Source organism: Phaenicophaeus curvirostris, chromosome 1, assembly GCF_032191515.1.
Source record: "Phaenicophaeus curvirostris isolate KB17595 chromosome 1, BPBGC_Pcur_1.0, whole genome shotgun sequence".
In the NCBI taxonomy this organism is placed as follows: domain Eukaryota; kingdom Metazoa; phylum Chordata; class Aves; order Cuculiformes; family Cuculidae; genus Phaenicophaeus; species Phaenicophaeus curvirostris.
Window position 1 is genome coordinate 172809898 of NC_091392.1, and position 17502 is coordinate 172827399.

At 38.2% G+C, this 17502-nt stretch overlaps 1 protein-coding gene across 2 annotated transcripts in view; it reads left to right on the top strand.

The window, feature by feature from the left end:
• The window catches only part of DIAPH3 (diaphanous related formin 3), a 220033-nt gene that overhangs the window by 17437 nt on the left and 185094 nt on the right, over positions 1-17502 (top strand). For both annotated transcript variants that reach the window (XR_011339412.1, XM_069880558.1), the window contains exons 3-4: positions 11863-12036; positions 14672-14776. Coding sequence is in view for 1 of the 2 variants with exons in the window: in XM_069880558.1 (XP_069736659.1) it covers positions 11863-12036; positions 14672-14776 (279 nt within the window). In the remaining variant the exon portion in view is untranslated. The remainder of the gene's footprint in view (positions 1-11862; positions 12037-14671; positions 14777-17502) is intronic.

Below are 17502 nucleotides of genomic sequence, written 5' to 3' on the forward strand. Positions count from 1 at the left end.
CTGGGAGTAGTTTGCTTTATTGTCCATACATCCTTCCGTCTGTCCTTCCTATGTTGTTAATGGTTTACTAATGCTTTGTCATGTGCCTACATGAAGGTGTTACAGTAGACTGGCATAACTGAGCTCTCAGTCTCTTTAAAAAAAAATGACTGGCAAAAATGTCTGGGGTATTAAGCTACATTGTAGCTACTTAAGCTGATTTTCTAGATGTGAAGTTGTGTTTATTGAGTATATAAACAGCAGGCAGTCAAAAACATTTGAACCTGAAAATTGAGGATGGCAGTGAGAAGGACACCTAGAGAAGGAACAAAGATAAAAGAATTATTCTTGTCTTTAAGCTTTCAGCCAGGAAATGAAGGTTTTGTATCAGAAATTGTGCTTAGTGATTGTCAACAGTGTCTCGATGGTCCATCTGTGTGTGTGTGTCTTCATGAGAATGGGAGTACGGAGGGGAAGAAACAAAACTGTCTTGTACTTCTGATGACACAGTTTAGGCTAAAATGGAACAATTCTGCCATCCTGTCTTTTCATAATGAGGTATCGGAAGTAATTGTACTTCATTTGTGGGAAAGCATATTTCATGTAATCAGGACTTTTCTCTGATACTGGGTTGCTTACCTCTTTAGAATAAATATTGTTCTGTAACTCAGTGGCATCCTCTAGTGATACATACTGTATGAACCTCTCTTGGGTGGTAAGTTTGCTATTTATGTGGTGAAGAAAACAAAGATCCAAGCTGATGGTTACTATGTAGCATTTTGATCTGAAGCCTTTAGGTTAATTTTCTTCTCTTGGAACGTCCCAGAGCTCTGCAGGGGGATTTGTAGTGGTAATGGAGAACAGTATTTTACTATTTCTGTTTTATGAAATTGGTGTAGATAGATTGTGCTTGATACAGCTGGAGAAATGAGATATGAAGAGATACAATAGTGGTTCTTATTGTTGTTTCAAGGGCATCCGATCTGTTGGGCTCAACCATAATATTAGAGGACTTTGCATGACTTGATTTGCATGCTTTACGTGTTCCAGGCATCACTGTTTTTTGTGCTATAACAAAGTGCAGGAATCAGAGCTAGTGCCAGAAACCTCAGATCCACATGGTATGGTGCAGCTGTTGAGTTGATATGTTACCTTGGGTCCAGACCAAAAGACATCATATCTAATCTGGTAAGCTCCATCTCCAAGAACAAAAAAGACGGGAAATGTCAAGGAGTGACTTGCTGTGGTAGACAAAGGAACTTTAGTCCTTTATTTCTTCTTTAATATATCATGAATTGTATCTTCCATGGCAAAGCCACTGCAGTGTAGTACTACTTACTTTGAAAAAGGATACCTTTTTTTGTGAATTTTAAGACTTTTTTGTGTGTGACTTCAGATAATGTTTCAGCTGTAAACCCCCTTTGCTGTCCTTCATGACAGGCTCACTTTCATAACTTGCATATCCTGCAAAACCCTAACTAATTCTTCCATCTGCTACCTGCTGATTTGGTACAGCTGCTATTTTTTTTTCTAAATGCTGAGATCCAATAACTGCAGTAAATACAAGTCTAAATAGTGTTTATAAAGAAACACAGCTAATGGTCATAGTGTTTTGTGTATTTAACTAAATTTAGGTTGCTTAGCCAGTGATGACATGTTGGATTATGTCCACAACTTTAAGTATGGCTAGCATCCCTTTTCAGATGAAATCCTTCTGGCTAGATATGTGGACAGTGTGCACAGTAACTTTTAATTTTGGAGACCTATTAGATGTTGTATGCAAGCTTTTTGCTACAAATATGTGCAATAGGAAACACACTCTATATGCAAATTATAAAGTGAATTTTTAGTCTCATTTTATGAATCTAATCTGTACACAATAAACAGCTGTTGTTAGTTGAGATGCATCAATACCAATATTCATAGTCCAAATTACCTCGGTAAAAGTCTCATGAAACACTGCTGGAAGTTGTTATACAAAAATCTCCTAGTACTACTTCTTTTTTTTTTTTTCTGATGTTGTGCTTACTGTTTCATTGCCTGTTTGGGTCTGAGGGCTTCAGTCTGGATATGAAGAAGAAAGAAGACCCAGGTGATGTAATGTTCTATCCTTGATGTAGGTAACCACCGCTGCTAAATCATTTTCCTTCTTCCCTACCCACTTCCTTTCTGTGATAATAAGACCAGCCATTTTAGTTGATTCATATTAATTTGTTGGTTTCTAGAACATTCACAAATCAGAGGTGTAAGTAACATTCCTCTGAAAATAACTGTTTTCTGCTGTTTAGATTATTCTAGGAGTTATTGTCTGCAAATGCTTAATCACCTGCAGACTAAATTGTTCAGTTAATTGAGCGTAAGCACCCCAGCTTTGACAGTTATGACAACTTGAACTAAAATATGATCAATAATTTCTTGTAGTACTTGTGTTTTTACACTTAGTTCAAATTCAGCAATATAAAGCAATTAAAACTCTATTTTAAAATAGAACATCTGTGTTTATAAGAATGATACTGAATATAACGATTGCCAAGGCATCCTGCATATGTCAGTTTTGTGTTAGACATGACCTCCAGTTGCTAACTGGATGGACAGTCCTATGAATTCCCTTAGCAAGTCTTGTTCCCTCAGTAGTAGCTGATGAGGCCATCAGATTTTTCCATGGATGTCCCATTCTCATCTGACTGGTGATCCCCTGTTAATGAGAAAGGCATTGAATCAAGGCCTGAGTGAAGCACTGGCAGAACAAGGGAATTCTTTCAGTGATAATGAATGTGCTTATGCATGCCCATGTTAGATTTTATTGTATTATTGCAGAATTTCTTAATATAGCAGTAGATGTTATGATGTATTAATTAAAGGAGGGGAAGGTGAAGGAGGCGGGATGGCAGGGAATACCTTTCATTCCTGCTTAAACAGCAGCTCTGTTAGGAGGTGATGTCTTAAGAAGCTATTGAGCCAGCAATTAGTCTAGCAATAACTAATCCATTGATTCCTGCATTATCAAGTGTGAGTTCAATAGACACCATTGTCTAACAGAATGGTATAAGTAGTCTTTACGAATATCAAAAGGAAAGCACAAATAGATGTACTTTCTAGGGATCTGATCAGAAAATATGATAAGCCAGATGATTTGTGTTGCAGATCTCTCTAACTTTGATTTTCAGGTCCATGATGTTTGCTTAAAATAACTTTGTTGTTTCATAGGCTTCAGTGGAATAATAGCCTATGAAATAAGAAGCAAATAAAACTTTGCCATTCATGCTGTGATGGTTGCTGCATTTTGGCTCTTACAGCTAATATTCTCACTATCAGTGATTCAAATTCTGATACCCCATTTACAGTAAGTCTGAATTCAACTCTGAGGGAGTGAATGCTGCTTATCTAAACTTTTGTCTCTTTCATTAGTACTGTGTATTGCAGTGTTCTATGTATTTTGGCATTGTCTAGAATACAGTTTATTGTTTCAAACAGTGAAGGAGATCATAGTATAATGTTTCATAACAAGTTTGTGGGCTTTAAGCCCTTTTGGACTCTGTGATTGTAAGGGTCTTTTGTAACCTAAATGACTCTATGAATGATTCTAGTATTTTAAGTAGCAAAAACTGTTCCTGTGCTAAGAATATCTGATCTTACTGCAAAGGTGGCCATGATTGTGTGAGCCCTCTTGGGTAAAATAGTTCTTTCCTTCTGTAAGGGAAGGAAAATGTAAGCGAAATGTAATCCTATAACCCAAGAGAAGTGAGGCTGTTTTAGCTCCGTGCCCCGCAGGTCCAACCAGCAGTGAGGCTGACTGTATATTTCCTATAGGCACCCGCACAATCAGATTCATGCAACCTGTGCATATTTATATGTATGCACATGGCAGGCCATACAGATAACCACAAACAGCAGCATGAGTGTCATCCTGGTACCTTCTTTGACTGATAAAGATGAAGATCTGTTAGTGGGGAAACATGTAGAATGTGAATCCCTGCAGTAAGCAGGTTCACAAACTCACTATCTGGTTGCTGGCAGCCATTTCACAGACTTCCTTGTACTGGCACCTGGGTCACTGAGCTTCATGAGCCTCTGAAGCTGCAGACTTCTTCCAGTTGTCGACACAGACCTCTTCATTCACAGAAAGACACGTGGATGTGTGTGCATATACACAGACAGAGCTCCTGGGCAGCTGTTGAGGCTCCCCTGATCCCTCGGACAGGCACCTCCCCTTGTGGCCTTGTTCTTATAAACATACACACACAACTTCAACTTCACGCTTCTCAACTTGCTGATACTTAAGTTCACTCACTCTGGCAGCTCAGGTGCTTGTCTGTTGTCCCTTTAACTCATGGTCTGATCTTGTTTCTGACACATGGGCCTGCACACACATGTACGCACTAAGTAGAACATCTCACCCAGGAAAATAGCTGGAAATATAGTTTCATGAGTTAAGACAGGTTGTGCTGGTCAGGTACAGGGTATTGCAAACTCTTTACATGGAGCTGGCCTATTTCTCCCCTTATCTTATTATTTTCCCATGCTTGTTTCTCTCCAAATCACCAAGCTTCCATCCTTTTCCCTGTCTTTGGTTCTTTAACACTGCAAAATAAGTCCTGCACAATCCCAAAATGTATTTTCCTCTTCATCCTGTAATGTACCTTATATCTCTAAGCAGTAACACTGTTTGGTCTGAAAGGTGGTCTTGAGAGCTGATCATATTGACTTATAGGGTGAGTGTCAGACATGGACTATAAGGCAGAGGCTTTGCTGGGATAGCCCTGGGAGAAGCCTGAAACAATAATTTGGGTTCCTACCACCTGCTATAATGTCTCTTGTCCATCTGGGCTTGTGCAGGTAAGCCTTTGATGAGCCAACAGTTGCTGTGATGGGTTTGGGCAGAGGTAGGTGTAAGTATTATTTGGGTTCCACCCCCTACCATTGTCTTTCTGTGCTGTTTTGCTTGTGTGTAGATAGTTTTTTAGCATGTAGCCTTAAAAGTCTGTCCTTTCTTTTAGTCCTGATACCACTGCATGCATCTCCTTTCCTGTTGTCCTTCATACAGATACTGAATATTGAAGAAAAGTTTTGATACATCCCTACCTGTGTCAGTTGCTTTCCTTCAAGTAATTTTTTTAGTGTAGCTGTGTTTAAAAATATTCATTAGAAATTAAATCCCAATGGGATTTGATTATTGCTGTGATGATTATAGAATGGTTTTGGCTGGAAAGGACCCCAAAGATCATCTAGTTCCAAATCCCCTGCCACGGACAGGGACACCTGTCAGCTGCTCAAGGCCCAATACAACCTGGCCTAGAACACTTCCAGGGAGTGGGCATCCACAACTTCCCTGGGCAACAAGTGTCAGTGCCTCACCACTGCCATGGTGAAGAATTTCTTCTTAATGTGTAATCTAAATATTCCTCCTCCAAGTTCAAGCCGTTCCTTCTTGAGGTGCTGAGGGATATGGTTTAGTGTTTGGTAGGAACGGTTGGACTCGGTGATCCGGTGGGTCTCTTCCAACCTGGTTATTCTGTGATTCTGTGATTCTGTGATTCTTGTCCTATCACTCCATGCCCTTGGAAAAAGTCCCTCTCCAGCTTTCTTATGTGCACCATTTGGGTACTGGAAGGCCATTATAAGGTCTTCCCAGAGCCTTCTCTTCTCCAGGCAGAACAACCCCAACTATCTCAGCCTGCCCTCACTGCAGAAGTGCTTTATTCCTCTGGTCATCTTTGTAGCCCTCCTCTAGACCTGTTCCAACAGTTCCATATCCTTCTTATACTGGGAATTCCGGAACTGGACACAATATTTCAGATGGGTTTTTCAAGAGAGAATAGTAGAGGGGCAGAATAACCTCCCATGACCTGCTGCCAATGCTTCTTTTGATGCAGCTGAGGATAGGGTTGGCTTTGGGCTGTGAGTGTGCATTGCTGACTCGTGTCGAACTTCTCATTAATCGGCGCTCCCAAGTCCTTCTTGCAGGGCTGCTCTCAATCGCATCATCCCCCATCCTGTGTTGAAAACGGGGATTGCCCTGACGCAGGTGCAGGACCTTGGCTTTGGCCTCATTGAATCTCATGAGGTTCACACAAGTACAAGTCTCCAGCTTGTCAAGGTCCCTCTAGATGACAGTCCTGTCCTCCCGGTGTGACAACTACACCATGCAGCTTGGTGTCATCTGCAGACTTCCTCAAGGTGAATGCTGCCTTTGAAATAAATGATCACGTTTTCTTATACCATTTGAAATAAAACTATGCAGCTCAAATCTTCTTCGCGCTGCATGTACAGTTTTTTTATATTTTTAACATTATGTGAGAACATGATCATTCACTCGCTTACCTTGTCTGCCAAGTGATTATTGTGACAACTTCTCCCAATGCCGATGCTGTTAGCACTGTATGCATACAGTAACTTGCTTTGCACCTCATACACTGGTAGTACTTGTCAGTACTTCTGAAGCTATAGTTTTGCAGAGCTTTGTGATGGAGCAGAGCAGTGGAAGAAACATTACCTTATGGCAGTTTTAGACTCTTATTAATGTTTGAAGGGGACATAATAGAATTTCTGCCAAGTCTCTCTGAGACTCTTCAGGCTGGTAAATGTAAAATGGTACTGAAAAGCAGTCTCGTGGTAACTCATGGTCACGTCTTGACCGTGGTTTTTTTCACTGTTTTTCAGTTCTGTCATTAAGATTTTGATTCAGTTGCCTTGACATTTTTGTCTCCTAGAGAATGTGAACTACCAGAATAGAGTATATGGCTTTATAGATCATAGAATCATAGAATAGTTACAGTTGGAAGGGACCTCAAAGATCATCTAGTTCCAACCCTTCTGCCATGGACAGGGACATCCCACTAGATCAGGTTACCCAAGGCCCCATCCAACCTGGCCTTAAACACCTCCAGGGATGGGGCATCCACAGCTTCCCTGGGCAACCTGTTCTAGTGTGTCACCACTCTCATGGTGAAGAAATTCTTCCTAATGTCTAGTCTAAATCTGCCCTTTTCCAGTCTATATCTGTTCCCACTTGTCCCATCACCACAAGCCTTTATGAATAGTCTCTCTCCAGCTTTCTTGTAGGTCCCTTTCAGGTACTGGAAGGTCGCTATAAGATCTTCTCTGAGCCTTCTCTTCTCCAGGCTGAACAGGCTCCAGCCCTTGGATCATCTTTGTAGCCCTCCTCTGCAGCCGTTCCAACAGCTTCTAAATCCTTCTTATGTTGAGGATTCCAGAACTAGACACAGTACTCCAGATGAGGTCTCACAAGAGAGGAACAGAGGGGCAGAATCACCTCCCTTGACCTGCTGGCCATGCTTCTTATGATGCAGCCCAGGATATGGTTGGCCTTCTGGGCTGCAAGTGCACACTGCCAGCTCATGTTGAGCTTCTCATTGACCAGGACCCCCAAGTCCTTCTCCGCAGGACTGTTCTCAATGATGTCACCCCCGCATCGTGTACTGAAATCAGGGATTGCCCTGACCCAGGTGTAGGACCTTGCACTTGGCCTTGTTGAACCTCATGAGGTTCTCGTAGGCCCACTTCTCCAGCCTGTCCAGGTCCCTCTGGATGATACCTTGTCCTTCTGATGTGGCAACTACACCACTCAGCTTGGTGTCATCTGCAAACTTGCTGAAGGTGCACTCAATCTCGCTGTAAATATCATTAATGAAGATATTAAATAGCACTGGTCCCAGTACAGACCCCTGAGGGACACCACTTGTCATGGATCTTCCTCTGGACTTTGAGCCATTGACCACTACTCTCTGAATATGACCCTTCAACCAGTTTCTTATCCACTGTACTGTCCACCTATCAAATACATGTCTCTCCAATTTAGAGAGGAGGATGTTGTGGGAGACTGTGTCAAAGGCTTTACAGAAGTCTAGGTAGATCACCTCCGTTGGTTTACCCGTGTTGACTGCTGTGGTCACCTTATCATAGGAAGCCACTAAGCTGGTCATACAGGATTTGCCCGTGATGAAATGATGCTGGCTAGATGTTCCAGTGCCTGGTGGTAGGAAGCATAAAAGCTGAAAGATATGCAAACAGCTCATTGCTTTAAATTCAAGTTTATGAGAAAAAACTCCTCATGCCCTTTCATGCTGGAGGATCTCATTGTAGGAATGAGAACTGTGTGAATTATGTCTTTAATAGCTTTTCTGCTGTTCTAGTTATTTTTTGTTTCTTTCCCCTCCTCTTCCTCTTTTCTCCCACCTTAAAAAAACCCCAAACCAACCAGACCAATCCCCCCATCTTTTGAATGAAACCCACTTAGGACTTGTTTATTAAGGTTTTGCTAACAAAGTAGTAGTGTAGCTGTGTTATTCCTAGAATTAGGCTTACTTTTGGGTAGGAAACTCTTCTGGCCTTCATCTTTTTTTCCTTTCCAGAATTCACTTTTATTTTTAGTTACTTTAACTTCTTTCAATGTCACATAATTTTTAAATTTAAGACCACTATGGAGCCTGTATTGTGGTTACAGGGGCAGTTCATTTTTTTTAGTTTAGAAGATAATAGTTTTTAATGAATATTTCTGCAGTATCATTTGTTCTAAGTATTAATTTTACTGTTGTTTCTTTTTAGATTATATATCTGAAATATAGTTTTACTCATCTTTGATAATGCTGTGCTATGATGATAGGGATAGACTGTTGTTTGAATTAATGAGCTGGTTAGAGATTTCCTGTCATGTTTCTGTGCAGTGTATTAAAAAAAACCCTAGCTTCTTCCTTTGAGCGCACAGAAGTATTTAGTTGCACTCTTATTTCCTTCTCACTCTTTATTGCCTTTGAACTCTTAACACTGGGTAATCTACTCTTGAGTTCCATCAGTACATCAAAACAGATATTAGACTGGAGAATTCTGAAGAGATTTTACTGTGGAAATACTTTGTATCGGGACTGTATGAAGCACTGTTTATTCTTTGGTTAATTGTAATGTTGGCCCTATGAAGACCTTAAGGGAAAATCTTGTTCCTTTCAGAAAATTACTGTCCTAAAGCACTGTTCCTGTATGTGCCTGTGTGTATTTATTGGTAAAATAAATACAAAAAGAGAGCAGACATCTTTAGAAAAGCTAAGTCAAACCTGCTTTAAACTGTAATGACGCTTTGTATCAAGGCTAAGTTTAGCCATTCCCCATTGGTTAGCCTGATTTTAAAATGTTTTTGATGTAAAATGGAAGATTATTGAACTATATTTTTGCTGTTTCCTCCTCTATGCACTTGGATTGCCAGCAGCATCAGTGGTAGATTTCATTACAACCAAGCAATGAATTTTCTATTCTTTCTGTACAGTGCTTTCTGTGGACCATGAAATTATTCACATGTATGGAATATTGAGGATTTTTTGAAGCCCTATCAATGTATAATTCAAAAAAGAAGTATATGTAGAATACCCACATTGTACCACTGTATGGGTCTTGTGAATTTCCTTTTTTTAATCTATAGAGGTGTTATTTGTAGGCTGCATTGTTTTAAACTAATTTGTTTGATGCATACTTCAATGTATTAAGATTATAATCCTAGTATCTCACTTTGTTTTACGTGTTCTGCCTGATCAAATGTATTTCAAGAGCGTGCTTCACTCCTGCAGGACAAGTGGTGTAGGATTTGGTGAATATGGGGAATATGAATGTTATGGCCTAATCTGTAGTGTTGTACAACTTCTACTGTACACTTTCACGAGGAACTTAAAAGCAAACCATAGCCTAAAAATGGGAACAACTGAAAGGAAGTGAAACACAGGTTTTCCAAGGATGAACCTGCTCTCATCCTTGAACACCGGTGCTGCCTGCTTGTGGTAAGACAAGAGTAGCCCCAGGACTGCACGGGGTATTTCAGGGCAGAGACCAGGTTGATTTTGCCTGTCCAGAACTGCTGTTGCTGCTGCAGTGTGGAGGAGGGGGAGGAAGAGGACACTTGGGGACCATGGGCTGTGAGGAAGAGCCTGGGGTTTTTCAGGAGAGATGGGATAAGGATAGTGGGGTGCCCCTCTCTTAAATGGAGAGGGGCTGGCTCAACCATGGGCTGAAATCCGTTATTTAAAAGTGCCTTCCCTTCACCCCTCAAGTCTGCATATGAAAAGTTTTCATATATAATGGTTTCTTTCTTAGGTTATGCACTTGACAGTGGACAGTGGGGCATAGAGAAGCTGCTGGGTAACCTGTTGTTTGGAGCAGGTGTGCTGCCTGTCATCAGTGCTCTGTGAAAGCCACTGAGGGGAAAAAAAAAATCTTATATCAGTTTTTTAAAGATTCTGATCTAGTCACTGCAATTTGCAGTCTGGCTTCACCTCCCCTATACTTGCCATAGACTTCTGATTTTGAAGAAAGGAAGAGAAATTGCTGTCTGTTGAAGATGCAAAATGGGCTTTGGCAGTCACGATCTGTGCTTCACTTCAAATTGTTACCCTCCCTTTTGCTTCTCTTGCATTCTCTTTCTTCCTAGGTCTTGCCTATGTAAATATTCCTGTAGAGTGTGCTTTCCTCATTGCCTGCTGGTTTGATGTGACACTGAAGGGCCCCATCATCCATGCTGAGCTCTTTTATGTTTATGCTGTATTAATTTTTCTGCTTTTGCATGTTATACAACCATCTGTATGTGAGTGGCTTACAATCTATTTCTATGTTCCAAAAACTGTTCCTTTTCATTTTTGAACAGGAAGAATTAAAGTCTTTTTGTTTTTCCTCTTTTCATGGGTGTCTAATAGTCAATTCTTGTTCTCACTAGAGTGGAACACTTGTACCCATTTTTTGCTACTAATTTATTTTTGCTGTCTCTGATCCTGATTCCATTACACACTATAATAACTTGTTATTTAGTTTAGTAACTTTTATATACTTATTAAGTGGCATCTCAAGGTACTTATCTTGAAGATATGTTGAAGTACCAGAATATTTTTGTATAGTATTTGAAAAATGAAAGTCTGTTGATATGGTTGAAATCTTGTCCAAAATCTCTTATACATCAAATGCTACTGTAACTTTCTTTTGTGTTGACAAGTGTAATATTGCTGTTCACATCTGTTCAAAAGGCTGCTACAAAGGTGATTAAGATTCAGCGCATCTAATTGAGCATGTCAGCTGCTTTTGTGTTCTGTTGATCCTTGCCCATATACATTAAAACCACCATGCTGTAACAATGACAACGTTTAAAATGTCACTTATCAACTTTTCAAAAAAGACTAAGTATCTAACCAGAGAAAGCCCTTCACAACCCAAACCACTTTTTCAAAGAAGATTTTTTGGCTCTTAAAAGACTAAAGTCAGTACGATTGTCTAGTGTTGATAAGTCCTTAGGATTATTCATGAAACCATGAGTGTATCCTGTTTAACTTTAATAAAGGAGGTGATTGTTTTTATGCTTATCCTAAATTAAATTCTGAATAATTGGATCACAGAAAGGCACTAAGTTTTTGGTAACATAATCCAAATAAAAAATAAATACAACAGTGTCTTAGTTAGATGAACTTGCCTTTTAATAAAGAGTACTTTCTTTGCATATCTTTATATTTCATCACAATGTCAGGAATATAGCTATTCCAAAGTAAAAAAAAAAATTAAAACTGTTTTCAATAAGCCTGTTTTTTTCTTACTCTACCTGTAATCATTGGGAAGAACTCTTCATCAATTGGTTTTGTAGATATCTTTTCCTCCAAACTTTCTGTAAAATTCTCATGTTCTGCATGATTTCTCCATAATGTAATGGTATTCTGGCCTGTTAAGTCTAGTGCTAAGGCAACTGAGCTTTATATACCTTTAGGAAAACCTCTTAAAATAAAACAGTTAAATAACAGGCACATTACCATAGAAAATTAAGGTAGTTCAGCTTCCAACAGCCATCAATTAAGGATCCATAGAATGGAAACAGCATGTGATATGTAATATCTTTTCTGTTTTCAGCTGGATAGATTTGCCAGTATAAGAATTCCAGGAAGTAAGAAGGAAAGACCTCCGCTACCACATATGAAGCAGTCATATTCTACAGATTGGTCATCCACACCTATGGATGCAGAGGAATTTGCTCCAAAACCTTTGTCAGAAAGAGAAATTATAGCGCTGTTTGAAAAAATGATGGTAAGAGTCTTATGCTGGTTTCTATCTCTTAAAGAATGTCAACATGGCTAACTGACAAGTCGAGCCTTCTTTTGTGCATGTATGCTGATCTTTACCTGAATTATTAATATTAACATTAAATATTAATAATGTTGTGAGTTGTAATTGCATTGTTTTATAATTGGAATTGTTTTTCGGGATGTTTCTCAAGGGATAAGTCTTTGAATTATTTTTGATAAGGTTTTGCTTCAAATATATTTAAAATGGAAACTAAAGGTTTATTAGAAGTGAATTTATGCAACAGACTTTGAGGAAGAACAAGAAATGGGGGATCCTACTTGATTTCAAGACTACTTGAAACTTTTAACAAAGTGATTTTATACCTTTGAATGTCACAGCATGGTTTTGTTCTGAACTTATATTCCACGTCACACTTGCACGAAAAAAATTCAAGCTTCTTGCCTCCAAAGCAGCATTTGTCTGCACATGCTGTATCAATTTGCTTCCTGCCTTAGGTGTCATCATTACTGTGCTACAAGAGCAATCACTTGCTGGAAAGATCCTGTGGCATTGCTACCACCTCAAAAGGTTGAGGGTTTTTTTATCATGATGTTGATGACATTTTGGGCAAATGAAAACTAAACATGGAATGGCAATGAGAGAAGAGTGACTGCAATCGGAAGAGAACAAGAGGACATTAACAAAGAGAATGATGCCTAGGTTATTTTTTCTTTCTCTGCCTCACAGCAACAGCTCTTGAAACACAGAGGGACTACCAGGGGCTGGAATGTGGAGAAAATGAAATGTACAATGAGAGAAATACCTTTTGGGAATTTGTATTTCCTAGTACTCTATAATGTTAGTTTAATTTTGATGATGCTTTTGTAGAAATATTGGGTTTTGAGTGAAAAGATTAAGGATTTTCATGGTTAAGCTGATGAAGGGAAGGATTAGTTTACAGTGTTATCAACTGTTGTATTTGTACTTGTTCTCATATGGTCAATTTTTCTTTGTATACCTCAGTGTCTAAGATATTTAACTTTTTTAAGAAATTTCAGTGTGAGTAGTAGTTGCTCAAATGTTAGGAAATGGGAGAGGTTTTTTAATGAAACTTGAAGGTATGCTTCCCTGTGCACCCCCTCACTACATAAGTATAGGTTTTATTTCTCTCCATCCCACAGAGATTCTAGTATAGGGTAGTGTGTGATGTTGAGACTATGCCCTAAAACCCAGAAACTTTCAATAAATCTTCAGAAACCCACTACTATGTGTCTAGGTAAATGTTTATATCCATGGATCCTGAAGTAATTAGTTCCAATTTTATAACTACTTTGCAAAAAGATGTTGAAGTAACGATTACATCCTCAATAATTTGAATGCTTTCCTAGCTTTGTTGAATAACAAAGAACTTAAACTGTCTTTGATCAACTACTTTATCGGTGTTATTTTAGCTAAAACATGTAATACAGAAAAGATTCTTCAGATTATCCACACTTGAATGGGCTGGAATAAAGCTAGTTTAGTCACAGTAGACTGCATAGCTAATTGTATATTGTAGCCTGTAGTTTGCTGTTCTGATCAAATTAAGTGATTTAGGAGGGTGAGGTGGTGAATAATTTGAATGCTGCAGCCAGGCTTTTAGAGCTAATTTTGCACACAAAATCAGTCAGTTGGTGAGTACTGAAGGGAGTAGTTTCTAAATTCTGAAATTTCACTGAATGTGTTATATTATACTTTGGATTTTCCTGGATGTGTACTGCTTCTGTCTCGTTTCTTTCCATTTTATTTTATTTTATTTTATTTTATTTTATTTTATTTTATTTTATTTTATTTTATTTTATTTTATTTTATTTTATTTTATTTTATTTTATTTTATTTTATTTTATTTTATTTTATTTTAACTTCCAACATGATAGAAAATGTCATTTCTCGGATATGGAACTGATTACAGTGATCAGAGCAATTTTGGGCTGGAGCTGTAGAAGTCCTTGTATCAGAAATGTCAATGAATAGCTGCTGTGTGACTTTGAATGTAGTTCTGCATCTGCTCTTTTTCACCCCTGGGTTTATGTTGGAATGAATGCATTGCGATGGAGTTTTGATAACAGTTGAAGGTGTTGATTTAATGATTAATTGTAAAGAATTTGGGCCTCGCCTATTGCAAAGGTGAATGCTATTTTGTGAACTACTTTTAGTGCAGAGCTACCCAGAATTAAGTATTTGGGAACTGAAGAACAGAATCATTGCACAAACAGATATATCATTAAAAAGAGCTTTCTGAGAGACTTCAGTATATTTATAAATGTTTTAGGAAGTTTTAAATATTAAATTTAAATGTTTTTCTGTAGGTTAGTGCATGTCTGTCTCTATGTGTGTGAAACCATAGCTGATTTCTAAGAAGAGATTATGCTAGTAATGGTTGTGATTACCTTGTGAATTGTGGCATAGTTAATTGTTTCTTAAGTCTGAGTTACTAGGGAAGACAAAGAAAGATTTTTATAGTTTTGAGTAACATCTAACTTATGACAAGTTGCTTGTGTAACAGCTTTCAGCTGCTCAATTTCATATTTTCATGTCTTTATTTTTAAATCAGTCTCGTAGTTAAACAACTGTGTTGCTGGATGAAGTTTAAAACTGTTTGTTTTCCCTGTTCTAGGAAGATATGAATTTAAATGAAGATAAGAAGATGCCATTGAGAGAAAAGGATTTTAATACCAAAAAAGAAATGGTTATGCAATACATTAGCACTGCTTCAAAGTCTGTAAGTAAATTTATTTGAAGTACTCCAAAAATGACTTAATATTTATATTATTTTCTACTGTGGAGAAAAAATGATGCATGCATGTTACATTCTTTTTTTTTTTTTTTTTACTAACTTGTTTCTTGTAGACACAAACTTAATTTTAAGGGTACTATGTAATTATTTTACTAGCTGCAATGACAGGTATTCACTTGTACGTAAGGTGTATCCTCTGTACTTAGAGCAACATTTCTTTCTGGAAAAGGAATGGCTGTTAGCGGAGATGAAAAGACTGCAGAAAACTTATTGTGAAAGTTTCATGTTGAACTTTTATGGCACTATTAAAAAAGAATTCCTTAACTAATTAGCCTTTTTCATACTTGACTTTTAGCGCAGAATTCGTGTTGTGATGCTATGTAATAGTTGATAAAGAAAGTGTTGCACGTGAACCCAATTAGTGTCCATTTTTTACTTATTGTGATAATTACTGGTTATTTCAGTGTTATGGAGTTAATACTCAAGTGGAAATAAAATCAACATTGCTATAATGTTACTCTACTGTAAGTTTTGTTGTTCTGTGTGTTGAATACATGCAAACTGAATTTTCAAGTGAGTTTTCTACCCAATATTTCATTTTTGTTGTGCAGCTTCCTCCCTTGTAACATTTTAACTGAATTAATTAATGCTGACTTCATACTGCATCTGCTCACAGACCAGTTGTTCTTTAGTTGAGCAATTAAATTTCTAGAGGCACTGATGCCTCAAGATATTTCCTGTTTCTCATTTAACTCGAGCGTTTTTAACTTAAGCAGCTTTTCCCATGCAGAAATATAGCTAATTTAATCAGTTTCACAATTGGTACCAAATGCAGCTTTCATTTCATTTGAGTACTGGCAGATGTATCATATTCTTATTATGTTGCAGAGCCTTGGTGTAACTATGAATAAGTGGTACTTGGTACTGTGATATGTTGTTCAGATATTCACACAGTTTATTGGCATCTTTTGTATAGGGTAATATTCAGGTGGGGAACTGAGTCTAAAATGGGATACCTAGTTATTGTCTGGATGTTGATATGAGTCTTCATTGATTGTGTCACTGTCTTCAGATGACACAAATGAGACTCTAAAATGTCATTCTAGTGGATTCTTATAGTCTGTTTGGGCTCTTGTTCTGCGACCTCTGCATGGAACACATTGCTGTTGATCTACTATATTAAATTACTTCCAAAGTATCTTCTAACCATCTTAATTTTATGTCCTGTCCATGACTGTCCTATGTGACCATTTCTGCATCAAAAGAAAGCAATTTTGCTGACCATTTACAAGTATCTTAGTTGTATCCAACTGGGTCAGTTTTACAGCAGGAACTGCTTGGGGAAGTCACTGGAAATGACAGATACTCCACCCAGCATATTAATCCATATGCTTAGACATACAAGTAGTGCTTATCAGCCAGTCTGTGCACAGCAGGAGCTGCCAGAAGAATTTCTGGAACTTTCTGAAATTTTCTTTCTGAAATTTTACAGGAAACCACCTGTAACATTTAGTTTAGTACTTTGTCGTACTAGGAGTTTATGTGGTCACCTTGTCTCTAGTCAGTCCTTTGCATAGTCACCTATGCAGAGACCAGCTGGGAAGATGCAGGATCGCACAGGGAACCATATGCGTTACATATGCATACAGGCAGGGCCATGATCCCCTGTCACACCACAGTTGTGTCTCAAATTTCCTCTTTATGTCACAGCTGTAACTCAAATTCCTCTGATTCTGCTTCCCCCTGTTGTCTAGTCTTAAAATATTTGAGGATTTATTGTAACATGATGGATGTGCTCAGTATATAAGCTCTTGAAATTCCACTAGAAACCTTTGTTGCCATTTCCCCTTAGGCAGTGAATTTGTAGTGTTTTGGGCAATTGATGGTGTAGTAGCTTTCATCTTTCATGTTTTATCAACTTGGAAATTTAGTTCCTTATGTTATGAAAGCTTTTTGGTTTTGTTTAGGATATTCTACCTTTGGCTTGGAGATTCGAGATTCTCTCCAGTTGTTTTTTTTCATTCCTGTTTTAGATATAGCTGTGTGAAAATTTTAGGTGAGCTGAGCTTTCTTGGTGAGGAGAGTAAATTGTTTATGGAATAAGTTTTGGCAACTAAATGTTTAGGAGAAGGTGATGTTCTGTTCCTGGCATTACTAATGCCTACTGTTAACTCCTGGACCCAGAGAATATCTGAAGAGGTTCAAGAAAGTTCTCTTCCTGTAGGGCCTTTTTGACTTCAGTATTATGTGATTAAGAACTAAACACAGAACATGAAAACTGAAGAACTGAAAACACTGAATTTCTTTTTGTCTGTGGGAACAATTATTGTTTTAGATTTATTTTTTACCCTCTGGGTTTCCTAGATCTCTTTCTAAAGCTCCCCTCAACCTTCATGCCTTCCTGGCCATCTCATCTACTTTTGTGTGGAACAGTTGTTGGAAGTGACTCACATATTTAAGTAAATAAGTCTCTCCATCAGTTCAAAATGATTTTTCACATATTATGTGTGGTCTATCAAAAATAAAGCATGAGTTGCTATTTTTTCAGGCGAATTCCTGGCAGTAGTCTGTGTTTTGGCATCTGGAACACCCATTTCTTAACTCTGAGAAAATGTTTTTGGAGCAGACAGGTAGTACTTCCCTGATAGCCCCACAACGTTCCCTTTTCGTAGAGGCATAGAATAGAATGGTTGAGGTTAGAATAGACCTCT